Source organism: Lampetra fluviatilis, chromosome 69 (assembly GCF_964198595.1).
Source record: "Lampetra fluviatilis chromosome 69, kcLamFluv1.1, whole genome shotgun sequence".
NCBI lineage: Eukaryota > Metazoa > Chordata > Hyperoartia > Petromyzontiformes > Petromyzontidae > Lampetra > Lampetra fluviatilis.
Genome location: NC_136343.1, coordinates 6,132,925 through 6,152,771, shown reverse-complemented (window position 1 = coordinate 6,152,771; position 19,847 = coordinate 6,132,925). Strand labels below are relative to the sequence as shown.

Genomic DNA, 19,847 nt, shown 5'->3' with positions numbered 1-19,847 from the left:
TGTCTCTGTGCGTCTGCCTCAGTGTGTGTGTGTCTCTCTGTGCGTCTGCCTCAGTGTGTGTGTGTGTCTCTGTGCGTCTGCCTCAGTGTGTGTGTGTGTCTGCCTCAGTGTGTGTGTGTGTCTCTCTGTGTGTCTGCCTCAGTGTGTGTGTGTGTCTGCCTCAGTGTGTGTGTGTGTGTCTCTGTGCGTCTGCCTCAGTGTGTGTGTGTGTCTCTGTGCGTCTGCCTCAGTGTGTGTGTGTCTCTCTGTGCGTCTGCCTCAGTGTGTGTGTGTGTCTCTGTGCGTCTGCCTCAGTGTGTGTGTGTGTCTGCCTCAGTGTGTGTGTGTGTCTCTCTGTGTGTCTGCCTCGGTGTGTGTGTGTCTCTGTGCGTCTGCCTCAGTGTGTGTGTGTGTGTCTCTCTCCCCGTCTGCCTCAGTGTGTGTGTGTGTGTCTCTGTGCGTCTGCCTCAGTGTGTGTGTGTGTGTCTGCCTCAGTGTGTGTGTGTGTGTGTCTGCCTCAGTGTGTGTGTGTCTCTCTGTGCGTCTGCCTCAGTGTGTGTGTGTGTGTGTGTCTGCCTCAGTGTGTGTGTGTGTGTCTGCCTCAGTGTGTGTGTGTCTCTCTGTGCGTCTGCCTCAGTGTGTGTGTGTGTGTGTCTCTCTGTGTGTCTGCCTCAGTGTGTGTGTGTGTGTCTCTGTGCGTCTGCCTCAGTGTGTGTGTGTCTCTCTGTGCGTCTGCCTCAGTGTGTGTGTGTGTCTCTGTGCGTCTGCCTCAGTGTGTGTGTGTGTCTGCCTCAGTGTGTGTGTGTGTCTCTCTGTGTGTCTGCCTCAGTGTGTGTGTGTGTCTGCCTCAGTGTGTGTGTGTGTGTCTCTGTGCGTCTGCCTCAGTGTGTGTGTGTGTCTCTGTGCGTCTGCCTCAGTGTGTGTGTGTCTCTCTGTGCGTCTGCCTCAGTGTGTGTGTGTGTCTCTGTGCGTCTGCCTCAGTGTGTGTGTGTGTGTCTGCCTCAGTGTGTGTGTGTGTCTCTCTGTGTGTCTGCCTCGGTGTGTGTGTGTCTCTGTGCGTCTGCCTCAGTGTGTGTGTGTGTGTCTCTCTCCCCGTCTGCCTCAGTGTGTGTGTGTGTGTCTCTCTGTGTGTCTGCCTCAGTGTGTGTGTGTCTCTGTGCGTCTGCCTCAGTGTGTGTGTGTGTGTGTGTCTCTCCCCGTCTGCCTCAGTGTGTGTGTGTGTGTCTCTCCCCGTCTGCCTCAGTGTGTGTGTGTGTCTCTGTGCGTCTGCCTCAGGTCTGCCTCAGTGTGTGTGTGTCTCTGTGCGTCTGCCTCAGTGTGTGTGTGTGTGTGCGTCTGCCTCAGTGTGTGTGTGTGTGTGTCTCTCCCCGTCTGCCTCAGTGTGTGTGTGTGTCTCTGTGCGTCTGCCTCAGTGTGTGTGTGTCTGTGCGTCTGCCTCAGTGCGTGTGTGTGTGTCTGTGTGTCTGCCTCAGTGTGTGTGTGTGTGTGTGTCTGCCTCAGTGTGTGTGTCTCTGTGTGTCTGCCTCAGTGTGTGTGTGTGTGTCTGTGTGTCTGCCTCAGTGTGTGTGTGTGTGTGTGTCTGCCTCAGTGTGTGTGTGTGTCTCTGTGTGTCTGCCTCAGTGTGTGTGTGTGTGTGTCTCTGTGCGTCTGCCTCAGTGTGTGTGTGTGTGTCTGCCTCAGTGTGTGTGTCTCTGTGTGTCTGCCTCAGTGTGTGTGTGTGTCTCTGTGTGTCTGCCTCAGTGTGTGTGTGTGTGTGTCTCTGTGCGTCTGCCTCAGTGTGTGTGTCTCTGTGTGTCTGCCTCAGTGTGTGTGTGTGTGTCTCTGTGTGTCTGCCTCAGTGTGTGTGTGTGTGTCTCTGTGTGTCTGCCTCAGTGTGTGTGTGTGTCTGTGCGTCTGCCTCAGCGTGTGTGTGTGTGTGTCTCAGTGTGTGTGTGTGTGTCTCTGTGCGTCTGCCTCAGCGTGTGTGTGTGTGTGTCTCAGTGTGTGTGTGTGTGTGTCTCAGTGTGTGTGTGTGTGTCTCTGTGCGTCTGCCTCAGTGTGTGTGTGTGTGTGTCTCAGTGTGTGTGTGTGTCTCAGTGTGTGTGTGTGTCTGCCTCAGTGTGTGTGTGTGTCTCTGTGCGTTTGCCTCAGTGTGTGTGTGTGTCTGCCTCAGTGTGTGTGTGTGTGTCTGCCTCAGTGTGTGTGTGTGTGTGTCTCTGTGCGTCTGCCTCAGCGTGTGTGTGTGTCTGCCTCAGTGTGTGTGTGTGTCTGCCTCAGTGTGTGTGTGTGTCTCTGTGCGTCTGCCTCAGTGTGTGTGTGTGTGTCTGCCTCAGTGTGTGTGTGTGTGTCTGCCTCAGTGTGTGTGTGTGTGTCTCTGCGCGTCTGCCTCAGTGTGTGTGTGTGTCTCTGCGCGTCTGCCTCAGCGTGTGTGTGTGTCTCTCTGCGCGTCTGCCTCAGTGTGTGTGTGTGTCTCTGCGCGTCTGCCTCAGCGTGTGTGTGTGTCTGCCTCAGTGTGTGTGTGTCTCTGTGCGTCTGCCTCAGTGTGTGTGTGTGTGTGTCTCTCTCCCCGCCTCAGTGTGTGTGTGTCTCTGTGCGTCTGCCTCAGTGTGTGTGTGTGTGTGTCTCTCTCCCCGTCTGCCTCAGTGTGTGTGTGTGTCTCTCTCCCCGTCTGCCTCAGTGTGTGTGTGTGTGTGTCTCTCTCCCCGTCTGCCTCAGTGTGTGTGTGTCTCTGTGTGTCTGCCTCAGTGTGTGTGTGTCTCTGTGCGTCTGCCTCAGTGTGTGTGTGTGTGTGTCTCTCTCCCCGTCTGCCTCAGCGTGTGTGTGTCTCTGTGCGTCTGCCTCAGTGTGTGTGTGTGTCTCTCTCCCCGTCTGCCTCAGTGTGTGTGTGTCTCTCTGTGCGTCTGCCTCAGTGTGTGTCTCTCTGTGCGTCTGCCTCAGTGTGTGTGTGTGTGTGTCTGCCTCAGTGTGTGTGTGTGTCTCTGTGCGTCTGCCTCAGTGTGTGTGTGTGTGTGTGTCTGCCTCAGTGTGTGTGTGTGTGTGTGTCTGCCTCAGTGTGTGTGTGTGTCTCTGTGCGTCTGCCTCAGTGTGTGTGTGTGTGTGTGTCTGCCTCAGTGTGTGTGTCTCTGTGCGTCTGCCTCAGTGTGTGTGTGTGTGTCTGCCTCAGTGTGTGTGTCTCTGTGCGTCTGCCTCAGTGTGTGTGTGTGTCTCTGCGCGTCTGCCTCAGTGTGTGTGTGTGTCTCTGCGCGTCTGCCTCAGTGTGTGTGTGTGTCTCTGTGCGTCTGCCTCAGTGTGTGTGTGTGTCTCTGCGCGTCTGCCTCAGTGTGTGTGTGTGTCTCTGCGCGTCTGCCTCAGTGTGTGTGTGTGTCTCTGTGCGTCTGCCTCAGTGTGTGTGTGTGTCTCTGCGCGTCTGCCTCAGCGTGTGTGTGTGTCTGCCTCAGTGTGTGTGTGTGTCTCTCTGCGCGTCTGCCTCAGTGTGTGTGTGTGTGTCTGTGCGTCTGCCTCAGTGTGTGTGTGTGTCTCGTGTCTCTCCCCGCGTCTCCGCGTGCCCCGCACCTTGAAGGCGACGCTCCCCGCGTGGAGTTCGAGGCTGAAGGAGGAGGCCGCGCCGCCCCGGGGAGGCCCCAGGGCCCCGTCGGCCCGCAGGGAGCGCCCGTCGCTCGCTCGCAGCTCGTAGCGGCGGTCCTCGCCAAACGTCAGAGACAGCAGCGAGCCCACGCCCCACGGCACGTCGCACGACACCGACACGGAGTCTCCGCTCAGCTGGGCGTAGCTGCAGAGACACGGAGACACAGAGACACACAGAGTCAGACAGAGAGACAGAGAGAGACACACAGAGACACACAGAGAGACCCACAGAGACAGCAGCGAGCCCACGCCCCACGGCACGTCGCACGACACCGACACGGAGTCTCCGCTCAGCTGGGCGTAGCTGCAGAGACACGTGGAGAGAAACACACAGAGACACAGAGACACACGGAGTCAGACACACAGAGACAGCAGCGAGCCCACGCCCCACGGCACGTCGCACGACACCGACACGGAGTCTCCGCTCAGCTGGGCGTAGCTGCAGAGACACGCGGAGACACACACAGAGACACAGTCAGACAGAGACACACAGAGACACGCAGACACACAGAGTCAGACAGAGACACAGAGAGACACACAGAGTGAGACAGACACGCAGAGTCAGACAAAGACACACACACTGAGACACAGAGTCAGACAGAGAGACACAGAGAGAGACACACAGAGACAGCAGCGAGCCCACGCCCCACGGCGCGTCGCACGACATGGACACGGAGTCTCCGCTCAGCTGAGCGACACACAGAGACACGCAGAGTCAGACAGAGTCAGACAGACACACGCAGATACACGCAGAGACACACGCAGAGTCAGAGACACACAGAGACACGCATGGAGTCAGACAGAGGACACACGCAGAGACAGAGACGCAGAGAGACACGCAGAGAGACACGCAGAGAGACACGCAGAGAGACACGCAGAGTCCCCAACGTAGCTACAGAGACACACGGAGTCCGACTCAGAATGAATGGGTGGGTATGTGGGTTGGTGAGTGGGTTGGTGGGTGGATTGGTGGGTGGATTGGTGGGTTGGCAGGTGGATTAGTGGGTGGGTGGGTGGGTTGGTAGGTTGGTGGGCGGGTGGATTAGTGGGTGGATGGGTTGGTAGTGGTGGGTGGGTTGGTAGTGGTGGGTTGGTAGTGGTGGGTGGGTGGGTGGGTGGATGGGTTGGTTTGGAGAGTGGGTGGGTTGGTAGTGGTGGGTGGGTTGGAGAGTTGGTGGGTGGGTTGGAGAGTTGGTGGGTGGGTTGGAGAGTTGGTGGGTGGGTTGGAGAGTTGGTGGGTGGGTTGGAGAGTTGGTGGGTGGGTTGGAGAGTTGGTGGGTGGGCGGGTGGATGGGTTGGTAGTGGTGGGTGGATTGGTGGGTGGATCATCTCCACCTCTAAATGTTTAATCAGCAGGAACAGTTGTGGCCACAAACCCCGAGGGGAGCCATGCCCCAGAGCAGACAGAGGGGAGGGAGGGAGGGGAGGGGAGGGCGGGCGAGCGGGCGGGCGAGTGAGCGAGTGGGCGAGTGAGCGAAGTGGGCGAGTGAATGAGCGAGCGGGTGGTTCTGTGAGTGAGCGAGTGGGCGAGTGAGCGAGTGGGCGAGTGAGTGAGTGAGCGGGTGGTTCTGTGAGTGAGCGAGTGGGCGAGCGAGTGGGTGAGTCGGCGAAAGAGAGAACGAGCGGGTGAGTGAGTGGGTGGGCGAGTGAGCGAAGTGGGCGAGTGAGTGAGCGAGCGGGTGGGTCTGTGAGTGAGTGAGTGGGCGAGCGAGTGGGTGAGTGAGTGGGTGAGTCGGCGAAAGAGAGAACGAGCGGGTGAGTGAGTGGGTGGGCGAGTGAGCGAGTGGGCGAGTGAGCGAGTGGGCGAGTGAGTGAGTGAGCGGGTGGGTCTGTGAGTGAGTGAGTGGGCGGGCGAGTGAGCGAGTGGGCGAGTGAGCGAGGTGGGCGAGTGAGTGAGTGAGCGGGTGGGTCTGTGAGTGAGTGAGTGGGCGGGCGAGTGAGCGAGTGGGCGAGTGAGCGAAGTGGGCGAGTGAATGAGTGAGCGGGTGGGTCTGTGAGCGAGCGAGTGGGCGGGCGAGTGGGTGAGTGGGCGAGTGAGTGAGTGGGCGAGTGGGCGGGCGAGTGGGTGGGCGGGAGAGCGAACGAGCGGGTGAGTGAGTGAGTGGGCGAGTGAGTGGGCGGGTGAGTGGGTGGGCGAGTGGGTAGGCGAGTGAGTGAGTGAGTGGGCGGGTGAGTGAGTGGGCGAGTGAGTGAGTGAGTGGGCGAGTGAGTGGGCGGGTGAGTGGGTGGGTGAGTGGGTGGGTGAGTGGGTGAGTGGGTGAGTGAGTGGGTGAGTGGGTGAGTGAGTGGGCGAGTGAGTGAGTGAGTGAGTGGGTGAGCGAGTGAGTTAGTGGGTGAGCGAGCGGGTGAGTGAGTGGGTGAGCGAGTGAGTTAGTGGGTGGGCGAGTGAGTGAGTGAGTGAGTGGGCGAGTGGGTGAGTGAGGCGAGCTCAGGAGATGAACCGAGATGCTCACCCCGCCCCCTCACCCCTCACCCCACCCCCCCTCACCCCCCCCGCCCCCTCCCCCCCCGACAGATGGGGCTGGTTGGGTTCCCCTAGGGGACCTGCAGTCCACGTGGCGGAGAATTTGTGCAGTCGGCTGCACAGACAAAGCTTCCCCGTGTAGCCCGCAACAGCATCCTGGGGCAAGTGCAGCTACAGCGGAGCACCCAGCCACCATCTCACCCACCCACCCACCCACCATCTCACCCACCCACCCAGCATCTCACCCAGCATCTCACCCAGCATCTCACCCAGCATCTCACCCAGCATCTCACCCAGCATCTCACCCAGCATCTCACCCACCCACCCACTCACCCACCCACCATCTCACCCACCCACCCACCATCTCACTCACCCACCCACCCACCATCTCACTCACCCACCCACCCACCATCTCACTCACCCACCCACCCACCATCTCACTCACCCACCCACCCACCATCTCACTCACCCACCCACCCACCATCTCACTCACCCACCCACCCACCATCTCACTCACCCACCCACCCACCATCTCACTCACCCACCCACCCACTCACCCACCCACCCACCCACCCACTCACCCACCCACCCACTCACCCACTCACCCACCCACCCACTCACCCACACCACCCACCCACTCACCCACCCACCATCTCACCCACCATCTCACCCAGCCATCTCACCCAGCATCTCACCCAGCATCTCACCCAGCATCTCACCCAGCATCTCACCCAGCATCTCACCCAGCATCTCACCCAGCATCTCACCCAGCATCTCACCCAGCATCTCACCCAGCATCTCACCCAGCATCTCACCCAGCATCTCACCCAGCATCTCACCCAGCATCTCACCCAGCATCTCACCCAGCATCTCACCCAGCATCTCACCCAGCATCTCACCCAGCATCTCACCCAGCATCTCACCCAGCATCTCACCCAGCATCTCACCCAGCATCTCACCCAGCATCTCACCCAGCATCTCACCCAGCATCTCACCCAGCATCTCACCCAGCATCTCACCCAGCATCTCACCCAGCATCTCACCCAGCATCTCACCCAGCATCTCACCCAGCATCTCACCCAGCATCTCACCCAGCATCTCACCCAGCATCTCACCCAGCATCTCACCCAGCATCTCACCCAGCATCTCACCCAGCATCTCACCCAGCATCTCACCCAGCATCTCACCCAGCATCTCACCCAGCATCTCACCCAGCATCTCACCCAGCATCTCACCCAGCATCTCACCCAGCATCTCACTCAGCATCTCACTCAGCATCTCACTCAGCATCTCACTCAGCATCTCACTCAGCATCTCACTCAGCATCTCACTCAGCATCTCACTCAGCATCTCACTCAGCATCTCACCCACCATCTCACCATCTCACTCACCATCTCACTCACCATCCACTCACCATCTCACTCACCACTCACCCACCACTCATCACACCACCATCTCACCCACACCACCATCCACCATCTCACCCACCATCACACCCACCTCCACCCACCCACCATCTCACCACACCACCCACACTCACCACACCCCCATCTCACCCACCACTCTCACCCACCCACCAACTCACCACTCACCCACACCACCATCACACTCACCCACCATCTCACTCACTCACCCACCCACCATCTCACCCACTCACCACTCACCCACCCACCCATCTCACCCACTCACCCACCCACCATGCACCACTCACCACCACCCACCCACTCACACATCACCACTCACCACCACCCACCCACACCACTCACTCACTCACTCACTCACCCACCCACCATCTCACTCACTCACCCACCCACCATCTCACTCACTCACCCACCCACCATCTCACTCACTCACCCACCCACCATCTCACTCATCCACCATCTCACTCATCCACCCACCATCTCACTCATCCACCCATCTCACCCACCCACCCAACCCACCATCTCATCCACCATCTCACCCAAACACCCACTCACTCACCCACCCACCATCTCACTTACCCACCCACCCACCATCTCACCCACCCACCCACCCACCATCTCACTCACTCACCCATCTCACTCATCCACCCATCTCACTCATCCACCCGTCTCACTCATCCACCCATCTCACTCATCCACCCACCTCACCCACCCACCCAACCCACCATCTCATCCACCATCTCACCCACCATCTCACCCAGCCACCCACCATCTCACCCACACACCCACCCACCATCTAACCCACACACCCACCCACCATCTAACCCACACACCCACTCACTCACCCACCCACCATCTCACCCACCTACCCACCCACCATCTCACCCACCCACCATCTCACCAACCCACCCACCCACCATCTCACTCATCCACCCATCTCACTCACCCACCCATCTCACCCACCCACCCAACCCACCATCTCATCCACCATCTCATCCACCATCTCACCCACCATCTCACCCACACACCCACCATCTCACCCAGCCACCCACCATCTCACCCACACACCCACCCACCATCTAACCCACACACCCACTCACTCACCCACCCACCATCTCACCCACCTACCCACCCACCATCTCACCCACCCACCATCTCACCAACCCACCCACCCACCATCTCACTCACCCACCCACCCACCCACCATCTCACCCACCTCCCACCATCTGACTCACTCACTCACCCCACCCAACCCACCATCTCACCCACCCAGCATCTTACTCAGCCACCCACCCACCATCTCACTCACCCACCCACCCACCCACCATCTCACCAACCCACCCACCCACCATCTCACCCACCCACCATCTCACCCACACAGCCACCCAACCCACCAGCTCGCCAAGAGGGCGTTTCACTCACGGACAGCGACAGAGGGTCTCTGTCCGTCTCGGTCTCTGTCTGTGTGTGTCTGTGAGCGTGCCGGTGGGTGAGCGTGCGGGTGGGTGAGCGTGCGGGTGGGTGAGCGTGCGGGTGGGTGAGCGTGTGGGTGGGTGAGCGTGTGGGTGGGTGAGCGTGTGGGTGGGTGAGCGTGTGGGCGAGCGTGCTGGTGAGTGAGCATGCTGGTGAGTGAGTGAGTGGGTGAGCGTGTGGGTGGGTGGGTGAGTGAGTGGGTGAGCGTGTGGGTGGGTGGGTGAGTGGGTGAGTGAGTGAGTGAGTGGGTGAGCGTGTGGGTGGGTGAGTGGGTGGGTGGGTGAGCGTGTGGGTGGGTGGGTGGGTGGGCGAGTGAGTGAGTGGGTGAGCGTGTGGGTGGGTGTGTGTGTGTGGGTGAGTGAGTGGTTGAGCGTGTGGGTGGGTGAGTGGGTGAGTGAGTGGTTGAGCGTGTGGGTGGGTGGGTGAGTGGGTGAGTGAGTGAGTGGGTGAGCGTGTGGGTGGGTGGATGAGTGTGCTGCTGAGTGTATGTGTGGGTGAGTGTGTGTGTGAGTGAGTGTGCTGCTGAGTGAGTGTGTGTGAGTGTTGGTGAGCTGGTGAGGGTGTGTGGGGTGAGTGAGCTGGTGAGTGAGTGTGTGTGTGTGTGGGTGGGTGAGTGGGTGAGCATGTGGGTGGGTGGCTGAGTGGGTGAGTGAGTGAGTGAGTGGGTGAGCGAGTGAGTGGGTCAGCGTGTGGGTGGGTGGGTGGGTGAGTGTGTGAGTGAGTGGTTGAGCGTGTGGGTGGGTGGGTGAGTGGTTGAGCGTGTGGGTGGGTGGGTGAGTGGGTGTGTGTGAGTGTGTGTGAGTGTTGGTGAGTGTTGGTGAGTGAGCTGGTGAGGGTGTGTGGGTGGGTGAGTGAGTGAGCGTGTGGGTGGGTGAGTGTGTGTGTGTGTTGGTGAGTGTGGGGTGAGTGAGCTGGTGAGTGTGAGGGGTGAGTGAGTGAGTGAGCTGGTGAGTGAGCTGGTGAGTGAGCTGGTGAGTGAGCTGGTGAGTGAGCTGGTGAGTGAGCTGGTGAGTGAGTGAGTGTGTGAGTGAGTGTGTGAGTGAGTGTGTGGGTGAGTGTGGGTGAGTGTTGGTGAGTGTTGGTGAGTGTTGGTGAGTGAGTGTGTGGGTGAGTGTGTGGGTGAGTGTGTGGGTGAGTGTGTGTGAGTGTTGGGTGAGTGAGCTGGTGAGTGAGTGAGTGTGTGTGTGTGTGGGTGTGTGTGTGTGGGTGAGTGAGTGAGTGTGTGTGGGTGAGTGTGGGTGAGCTGGTGAGTGTGAGGGGTGAGTGAGTGAGTGGGTGAGTGAATGAGCTGGTGAGTGAGTGTGTGGGTGAGCGAGGTGAGTGAGTGAGGGGTGAGGGGTGAGGGAGTGTGTGTGTGTGTGAGTGAGTGTGAGTGCTGGTGAGTGAGTGTGAGTGCTGGTGAGTGTGGGGTGAGTGAGTGAGTGTGAGGGGTGAGTGAGTGAGTGTGTGGGTGAGTGAGCTGGTGAGTGTGTTGGTGAGTGTGGGGTGAGTGAGCTGGTGAGTGAGTGAGTGTGGGTGAGTGTGTGTGAGGGTGTGTGGGGTGAGCTGGTGAGTGTGAGGGGTGAGTGAGTGAGTGAGCTGGTGAGTGAGTGAGTGTGTGTGTGGGTGAGTGTGGGTGAGTGAGTGTGGGTGAGTGAGTGTGGGTGAGTGAGTGTGGGTGAGTGAGTGTGGGTGAGTGAGTGTGGGTGAGTGAGTGTGTTGGTGAGTGAGTGTGTTGGTGAGTGAGTGTGTTGGTGAGTGAGTGTGTTGGTGAGTGAGTGTGTTGGTGAGTGAGTGTGTTGGTGAGTGAGTGTGTTGGTGAGTGAGTGTGTTGGTGAGCGAGTGTGTTGGTGAGCGAGTGTGTTGGTGAGTGTTGGTGAGTGTTGGTGAGTGTTGGTGAGTGTTGGTGAGTGAGCTGGTGAGTGAGCTGGTGAGTGAGCTGGTGAGTGAGCTGGTGAGTGAGCTGGTGAGTGAGCTGGTGAGTGTGTGGGTGAGTGTGTGGGTGAGTGTGTGGGTGAGTGTTGGTGAGTGTTGGTGAGTGAGCTGGTGAGTGAGCTGGTGAGTGAGTGTGGGTGAGTGTGAGTGTGGGGTGAGTGAGCTGGTGAGTGTGAGGGGTGAGTGAGTGAGTGTGTGGGTGAGTGAGTGTGTGGGTGAGTGAGCTGGTGAGTGAGTGAGTGAGTGTGTGGGTGAGTGTGTGTGTGTGTTGGTGAGTGTTGGTGAGTGTGGGGTGAGTGAGCTGGTGAGTGAGTGTGTGTGTGGGTGAGTGTGTGTGTGTGTGTGTTGGTGAGTGTTGGTGAGTGTGGGGTGAGTGAGCTGGTGAGTGAGTGTGTGTGTGGGTGAGTGTGGGTGAGTGTGTGTGTGTGTTGGTGAGTGTTGGTGAGTGTGGGGTGAGTGAGCTGGTGAGTGAGTGTGTGTGGGTGAGTGTGTGTGTGTGTTGGTGAGTGTTGGTGAGTGTGGGGTGAGTGTGGGGTGAGTGAGCTGGTGAGTGTGTGTGTGGGTGAGTGTGGGTGAGTGAGTGAGTGGTGAGCTGGTGAGCTGGTGAGTGTGAGGGGTGAGTGAGTGAGTGTGTGGGTGAGTGAGCTGGTGAGTGAGTGAGTGTGTGGGTGAGCGAGGTGAGTGAGTGAGGGGTGAGGGGTGAGTGAGTGAGTGTGTGGGTGAGTGAGCTGGTGAGTGGTGAGGGGTGAGGGGTGAGTGAGCTGGTGAGTGAGTGAGTGTGTGGGTGAGTGAGCTGGTGAGTGGTGAGGGGTGAGTGAGCTGGTGAGTGAGTGAGTGAGTGTGTGGGTGAGTGAGCTGGTGAGTGGTGAGGGGTGAGGGGTGAGTGAGCTGGTGAGTGAGTGAGTGTGTGGGTGAGTGAGCTGGTGAGTGGTGAGGGGTGAGTGAGCTGGTGAGTGGTGAGGGGTGAGGGGTGAGTGAGCTGGTGAGTGAGTGAATGAGTGTGTGGGTGAGTGAGCTGGTGAGTGGTGAGGGGTGAGGGGTGAGTGAGCTGGTGAGTGAGTGAATGAGTGTGTGGGTGAGTGAGCTGGTGAGGGGTGAGGGAGCCTCATTTCCTGTGGAAACCGAGTGACCTCAGCAGAATTTAACGCGGAAACGCAGGCTCGTAACAAAGACAAAGCTCCCACAGGTAGCCTCTAGCAGGGCTATAAGGGCAAGTGCTGTTCCAACACCCAGACAAAGATCCCCCGTGTAGCCTCTAGCAGGCTGCAGGGGCAAGTGCTGTTCCACACACACACGGACAAAGATCCCCCGTGTAGCCTCTAGCAGGCTGTAGGGCCAAGTGCTGTTCCTACACCCACACAGACAAAGGTCCCCCGTGTAGCCTCTAGCAGGGCTGTAAGGGCAAGTGCTGTTCCAACACCCACACAGACAAAGATCCCCCGTGTAGCCTCTAGCAGGGCTGTAAGGGCAAGTGCTGTTCCAACACCCACACAGACAAAGGTCCCCCGTGTAGCCTCTAACAGGCTGTAGGGGCAAGTGCTGTTAGCGAGCACACGCAGACACACACGTCTACAGACACACACACACACACGTCTACACACCACCCACACACACACACACACGTCTACACACACACACACGTCTACACGCACACACGCCTACACACACACACCTACACACACACACGCGCCTACACACACACACGCGCCTACACACACACACGGGAGCACGGTGGGGTCACAGGGAGCCACGACCTCACCACAAGCAGGAAACCAGGAGCAGAGACACCGCACCGATAACGCTCACCCAGCCACCAAAACACTCACTCAGCCACTCACACACCCAGCCACCAAAACACTCACTCAGCCACTCACACACCCAGCCACCAAAACACTCACTCAGCCACTCAGCCACCAAAACACTCACTCAGCCACTCACCCACTCAGCCACCAAAACACTCACTCAGCCACTCACCCACTCAGCCACCAAAACACTCACTCAGCCACTCACCCACTCAGCCACTCACACACCCAGCCACCAAAACACTCACTCAGCCACTCACTCACCCAGCCACCAAAACACTCACTCAGCCACTCACTCACCCAGCCACCAAAACACTCACTCAGCCACTCACCCACTCAGCCACTCACACACCCAGCCACCAAAACACTCACTCAGCCACTCACCCACTCAGCCACTCACACACCCAGCCACCAAAACACTCACTCAGCCACTCACACACCCAGCCACCAAAACACTCACTCAGCCACTCACCCACTCAGCCACTCACACACCCAGCCACCAAAACACTCACTCAGCCACTCACACACCCAGCCACCAAAACACTCACTCAGCCACTCACCCACTCAGCCACTCATACACTCACCCAGCCACCAAAACACTCACTCAGCCACTCATACACTCACCCAGCCACCAAAACACTCACTCAGCCACTCACCCACTCACACACCCAGCCACCAAAACACTCACTCAGCCACTCACACACTCACCCAGCCACCAAAACACTCACTCAGCCACTCACACACACACCCAGCCACCAAAACACTCACTCAGCCACTCACACACTCACCCAGCCACCAAAACACTCACTCAGCCACTCACACACTCACTCAGCCACTCACACACTCAGCCACCAAAACACTCACTCAGCCACTCACACACTCACTCAGCCACCAAAACACTCACTCAGCCACTCACACACTCACTCAGCCACTCACACACTCACTCAGCCACTCACACACTCAGCCACCAAAACACTCACTCAGCCACTCACACACCCAGCCACCAAAACACTCACTCAGCCACTCACACACCCAGCCACCAAAACACTCACTCAGCCACTCACTCACCCAGCCACCAAAACACTCACACAGCCACTCACTCACCCAGCCACCAAAACACTCACTCAGCCACTCACTCACCCAGCCACCAAAACACTCACTCAGCCACTCACTCACCCAGCCACCAAAACACTCACACAGCCACTCACTCACCCAGCCACCAAAACACTCACTCAGCCACTCACACACCCAGCCACCAAAACACTCACACAGCCACTCACTCACCCAGCCACCAAAAACACTCACTCAGCCACTCACTCACACACCCAGCCACCAAAACACTCACTCAGCCACTCACTCACACACCCAGCCACCAAAACACTCACTCAGCCACTCACTCACCCAGCCACCAAAACACTCACTCAGCCACTCACTCACCCAGCCACCAAAAACACTCACTCAGCCACTCACTCACCCAGCCACCAAAACACTCACTCAGCCACTCACTCACCCAGCCACCAAAACACTCACTCAGCCACTCACACACCCAGCCACCAAAACACTCACTCAGCCACTCAGCCACCAAAACACTCACTCAGCCACTCACCCACTCAGCCACCAAAACACTCACTCAGCCACTCACACACCCAGCCACCAAAACACTCACTCAGCCACTCACACACCCAGCCACCAAAACACTCACTCAGCCACTCAGCCACCAAAACACTCACTCAGCCACTCACCCACTCAGCCACCAAAACACTCACTCAGCCACTCACACACCCAGCCACCAAAACACTCACTCAGCCACTCACACACCCAGCCACCAAAACATTCACTCAGCCACTCACACACCCAGCCACCAAAACATTCACTCAGCCACTCACACACCCAGCCACCAAAACACTCACTCAGCCACTCACACACTCACCCAGCCACCAAAACACTCACTCAGCCACTCACACACCCAGCCACCAAAACACTCACTCAGCCACTCACACACTCACCCAGCCACTCACACACTCAGCCAGCCACCAAAACACTCACTCAGCCACTCACACACCCAGCCACCAAAACACTCACTCAGCCACTCACACACCCAGCCACCAAAACACTCACTCAGCCACTCACACACTCACCCAGCCACTCACACACTCAGCCAGCCACCAAAACACTCACTCAGCCACTCACACACTCAGCCACTCACACACCCAGCCACCAAAACACTCAGCCACTCACACACCCAGCCACCAAAACACTCACTCAGCCACTAACACACCCAGCCACCAAAACACTCACTCAGCCACTCACACACCCAGCCACCAAAACACTCACTCAGCCACTCACACACTCACCCAGCCACCAAAACACTCACTCAGCCACTCACACACCCAGCCACCAAAACACTCACTCAGCCACCAAAACACTCACTCAGCCACTCACCCACCAAAACACTCACTCAGCCACCAAAACACTCACTCAGCCACTCACCCACTCAGCCACCAAAACACTCACTCAGCCACTCACACACCCAGCCACCAAAACACTCACTCAGCCACTCACCCACTCAGCCACCAACCCACCTCACTCACCCACCAACACACTCACTCAGCCACTCACCCACTCAGCCACCAAAACACTCACTCAGCCACTCACACACTCAGCCACCAACCCACCTCACTCACCCACCAACACACTCACTCAGCCACTCACCCACTCAGCCACCAAAACACTCACTCAGCCACTCACACACCCAGCCACCAAAACACTCACTCACCCACCCACCCACTCACCCACTCACCCACCCACCAACCCACCCACCCACCCACCCACCCACCCACCCACCAACCCACCCACCCACCCACCCACCCACTCACCCACCAACCCACCCACCCACCCACTCACCCACCCACCCACCCACTCTGCAGTGTGTAGGAGAGCGAGAGGGAGGCAGACACACGGGGGTGACCTTGCAAGCATCACGCACAACCCTGCTGTGCACGCCTTGTGTGTGGGTGAGCGGGCGAGCGAGTGGGTGAGTGGGTGGGTGAGCGAGGGAGCGGGTGAGCGAGTGGGTGGGTGAGCGAGTGGGTAAACGGGTGAGTGACTGAGTGAGCTGGTAAACAGATGGGTGAGCGAGTGGGTGAGAGTGGGCGAGCGAGTGGGTGAACGGGTGAGCGAGTGAGTGAGTGGGCGAGCAGGTGGGTGAGAAAGTGGGTGGGTGAGCGAGCGAGCGAGCGAGCGGGTGAGCGGATGGGCGGGTGAGGGAGTGGGCGGGCGAGCAGGTGGTCGGGCGGGCGGGCGAGTGAGCGAGTGGGCGAGTGGCTCACCGCTTCCGCCCCGGGTTGTAGAGGTTGAGCTGGGGGTGAGTGGCGAGGTGGACGCTCCACAGCTCCGTGTTGCCGACAGTCTGGGCAAAACACCTGCAGGGAGAGAGAGAGTTACTCACCCACCACTCACCACTCACCACCCACACTCACCACTCACCACTCCTCATCCCACTCACCAACACCCCACACCACCACCAACACCACTCACCACCCACACCACCCACCACCCCACCCACTCGCCCCCCCACTCACCACCCCACTCACTCACCCACCACCCCACTCACTCACCACCCCACTCACTCACCCACCACCCCACCCACCCACCACCCCCCCCACTCACCACCCCACCCACTCACCACCCCACCCACTCACCACCCCACCCACTCACCACCACCCCCCCCCCCCACCACCACCACCACCCACATCACACGATCAGCCGACCCCCCCAGGTAGCGTCCGCGCTCCACGTGCCGCAGGGCCCAGCGCCCATCAGGCCTGGCCTGCAGGCCCCACTCACCACCCCACTCACTCACTCACCACCCCACTCACTCACTCACCACCCCACTCACTCACCACTCACACCCCACCACACCCACCCCACCACACCCACCCCACTCACACCCCACCACACCCACCCCACCACACCCACCCCACCACACCCACCCCACCACACCCACCCCACTCACTCACCACCCCACTCACTCACTCACCACCCCACTCACTCACTCACTCCACCCCACCCACTCACCACCCCACCCACCCACCACCCCACTTACTCACCACCCCCCCACCACCACCACCACCCACCTCACACGATCAGCCGACCCCCCCAGGTAGCGGCCGTGCTCCACGTGCCGCAGGGCCCAGCGCCCATCAGGCCTGCAGGCCCCACTCACCACCCCACTCACTCACTCACCACCCCACTCACTCACTCACCACCCCACTCACCACCCCACTCACTCACTCACCACCCCACTCACCACCCCACTCACTCACTCACTCACCACCCACTCACACCCCACCACACCCACCCCACCACACCCACCCCACTCACTCACTCACTCGCCACCCCACTCACTCACTCACTTACTCAACACCCCACTCACCCACTCACTCACCACCCCCCTCACCACCCACTCACCACCCCCCTCACCACCCACTCACCACTCACTCACTCACCACTCACACCCCACCACACCCACCCCACCCCACCACACCCACCCACTCACTCACTCACTCACCACCCCACTCACTCACTCACTCACCACCCCACTCACTCACTCAACACCCCACTCACTCACTCACCACCCCACTCACTCACTCACCACCCCCCTCACCACCCACTCACTCACCACTCACACCCCACCACACCCACCCCACCCCACCACACCCACCCACTCACTCACCACCCCACTCACTCACTCACTCACCACCCCACTCACTCACCCACTCACCACCCCACTCACTCACTCACCCACCACCCCACTCACCCACTCACCACCCCACTCACTCACTCACCCACCACCCCACTCACCCACTCACCACCCCACTCACTCACTCACTCACCACCCACTCACTCACTCACCACCCCACCCACCCCCCCCACTCACCACCCCCCCACCACCACCACCACCCACCTCACACGATCAGCCGACCCCCCCAGGTAGCGGCCGTGCTCCACGTGCCGCAGGGCCCAGCGCCCATCAGGCCTGGCCTGCAGGCCCCAGGCCGTGGCCGCCCCGGGGGTCTCCGCGTCGCAGCTGACGGCACCGTCGCGATCCGCCCCGAGCAGCCGCCCCAGGTGGGAGCGCAAGCTCACGGTGCCGCAGTCCGGCGCATCACCGGTGCCGGTGCCGGTGCCGGTGAGCGTCTCCAGCGTCCACGTCTGCTTCTTCTTGAGCGACGAGCCCGAGGCGGTGACCTTGAAGCCGAACGTCTCGGCCGTCAGGTAGCCGCCCGCACCGCTCACCAGGCCCAGCTGCAGGCTGCGGGGCGGACCGTCGGACATGGCGGCGGCGGTGGTGGCGGCGGTGGTAATAGGGATGATGGCGGTGGTAGTAGAGATGGTGGTGACGGTAACAGTAGAGGTGGTGGTGGTGACGGTAGAGGTGGTGGTGATGGTGGTGGTGGTGGCGGTGGTGGTAGGGATGGTGGTGGTGGTGGTGGTGGAGTGGTGGCTGATGGAAAAGAGACACGGAATCAGCTGCCTGCACCACCACGGACGGACGAGGAGGGAGGGAGAGGGGGGGGGGTGAGTGGCTGAGTGAGTGGCTGAGTGAGTGAGTGGCTGAGTGAGTGAGTGGCTGAGTGAGTGAGTGGCTGAGTGAGTGAGTGGCTGAGTGAGTGAGCGAGTGGCTGAGTGGCTGAGTGAGTGAGCGAGTGGCTGAGTGGCTGAGTGAGTGGCTGAGTGGCTGAGTGAGTGAGCGAGTGGCTGAGTGAGTGAGTGGCCGAGTGAGTGAGTGAGTGGCTGAGTGATTCGCCGAGTGAGTGAGTGGCTGAGTGAGTGGCTGAGTGAGTGATTGAGTGGCTGAGTGAGTCGCTGAGTGAGTGAGTGAGTGGCCGAGTGAGCGGCCGAGTGAGCGGCTGAGTGAGCGGCTGAGTGAGCGAGTGGCTGAGTGAGTGAGTGAGTGGCTGAGTGAGTGGCTGAGTCGCTGAGTAAGTAGCTGAGTGAGTGGCTGAGTGAGTAAGTGGCTGAGTGAGCAAGTGGGTGGCTGAGTGAGTGAGTGGCTGAGTGAGTGGCTGAGTGAGTGGCTGAGTGAGTGAGTGAGTGGCTGAGTGAGTGGCTGAGTGAGTGAGTGAGTGGCTGAGTGAGTGGCTGAGTGAGCGAGTGGCTGAGTGAGTGAGTGAGCGAGTGGCTGAGTAAGTGAGTGACTGAGTGAGTGAGTGGCTGAGTGAGTGAGTGAGTGGCTGAGTGAGTGAGCGAGTGGCTGAGTAGCTGAGTGAGTGGCCGAGTGAGTGAGTGGCCGAGTGAGTGAGTGAGTGGCTGAGTGAGTCACTGAGTGAGTAGCTGAGTGGCTGAGTGAGTGAGTGGCTGAGTGAGTGAGTGGGTGGCTGAGTGAGCGAGTGGGTGGCTGAGTGAGCGAGTGAGTGGCTGAGTGAGCGAGTGAGTGGCTGAGTGAGCGAGTGAGTGGCTGAGTGGCTGAGTGGCTGAGCGAGTGAGTGGCTGAGCGAGTGGCTGAGTGAGTGAGTGGCTGAGTGAGTGAGTGGCTGAGTGAGTGACTGACTGATTGAGTGTTAATGAACCGGACGTTCGAAAGACAACGTTGAGTCAACGTCCGGAAACCGTTGGCTCTGTGTGGAAGTTTCGCGGATTTCCGCGCCCCAATCCCACACCACCCCGACCGCCAACTCTTAAGTCCACTGGTCCCTCCCCTAGGTAGACTCGGCCTCAAATGTGTGCCTGGTGTAGCGGCGGTGCAGTGTAAACATGGGAGGGGGGGAGAGAGACAAAGGCGGCCGGGCGTGGGGTGGGGTGGTGGTGGTGGTAGTGGTGGTGTGGTGGGGGTGAGGGTGGTGGAGGTGGTGGTGGTGGTGGTGGTGGTGGGGTGGTGATGGTGGTGATGGTGGTGGTGAAGGGGGTGGTGATGGTGGTGTGGTGGGGGTGAGGGTGGTGGAGATGTGATGGTGGTGATGAAGGGGGTGGTGATGGTGGTGTGGTGGGGGTGAGGGTGGTGGAGATGTGATGGTGGTGGTGGTGGTGATGATGGTGATGATGGTGATGATGATGATGGTGGTGATGGTGGTGATGTTGATGGTGGTGATGATGTTGATGGTGGTGATGTTGGTGGTGATGGTGGTGGTGGTGATGTTGATGGTGGTGGTGGTGGTGGTGGTGATGTTGATGTTGGTGGTGATGATGGTG

General features: G+C 59.5%; 1 protein-coding gene across 1 annotated transcript in view; it reads right to left on the bottom strand.

Annotated features, from left to right (window-relative positions):
- The window catches only part of LOC144952641 (fascin-like), a 49,941-nt gene extending 31,776 nt beyond the window's left edge, over nucleotides 1-18,165 (bottom strand). The window contains exons 1-3 of the mRNA XM_078883118.1: nucleotides 17,623-18,165; nucleotides 15,986-16,078; nucleotides 3,511-3,727 (exon numbers count right to left, since the gene is read on the bottom strand). Of these exons, the coding sequence (XP_078739244.1) occupies nucleotides 3,511-3,727; nucleotides 15,986-16,078; nucleotides 17,623-17,993 (681 nt within the window). The 5' untranslated portion in view covers nucleotides 17,994-18,165. The remainder of the gene's footprint in view (nucleotides 1-3,510; nucleotides 3,728-15,985; nucleotides 16,079-17,622) is intronic.
- Nucleotides 18,166-19,847: the final 1,682 nt, after the last annotated feature.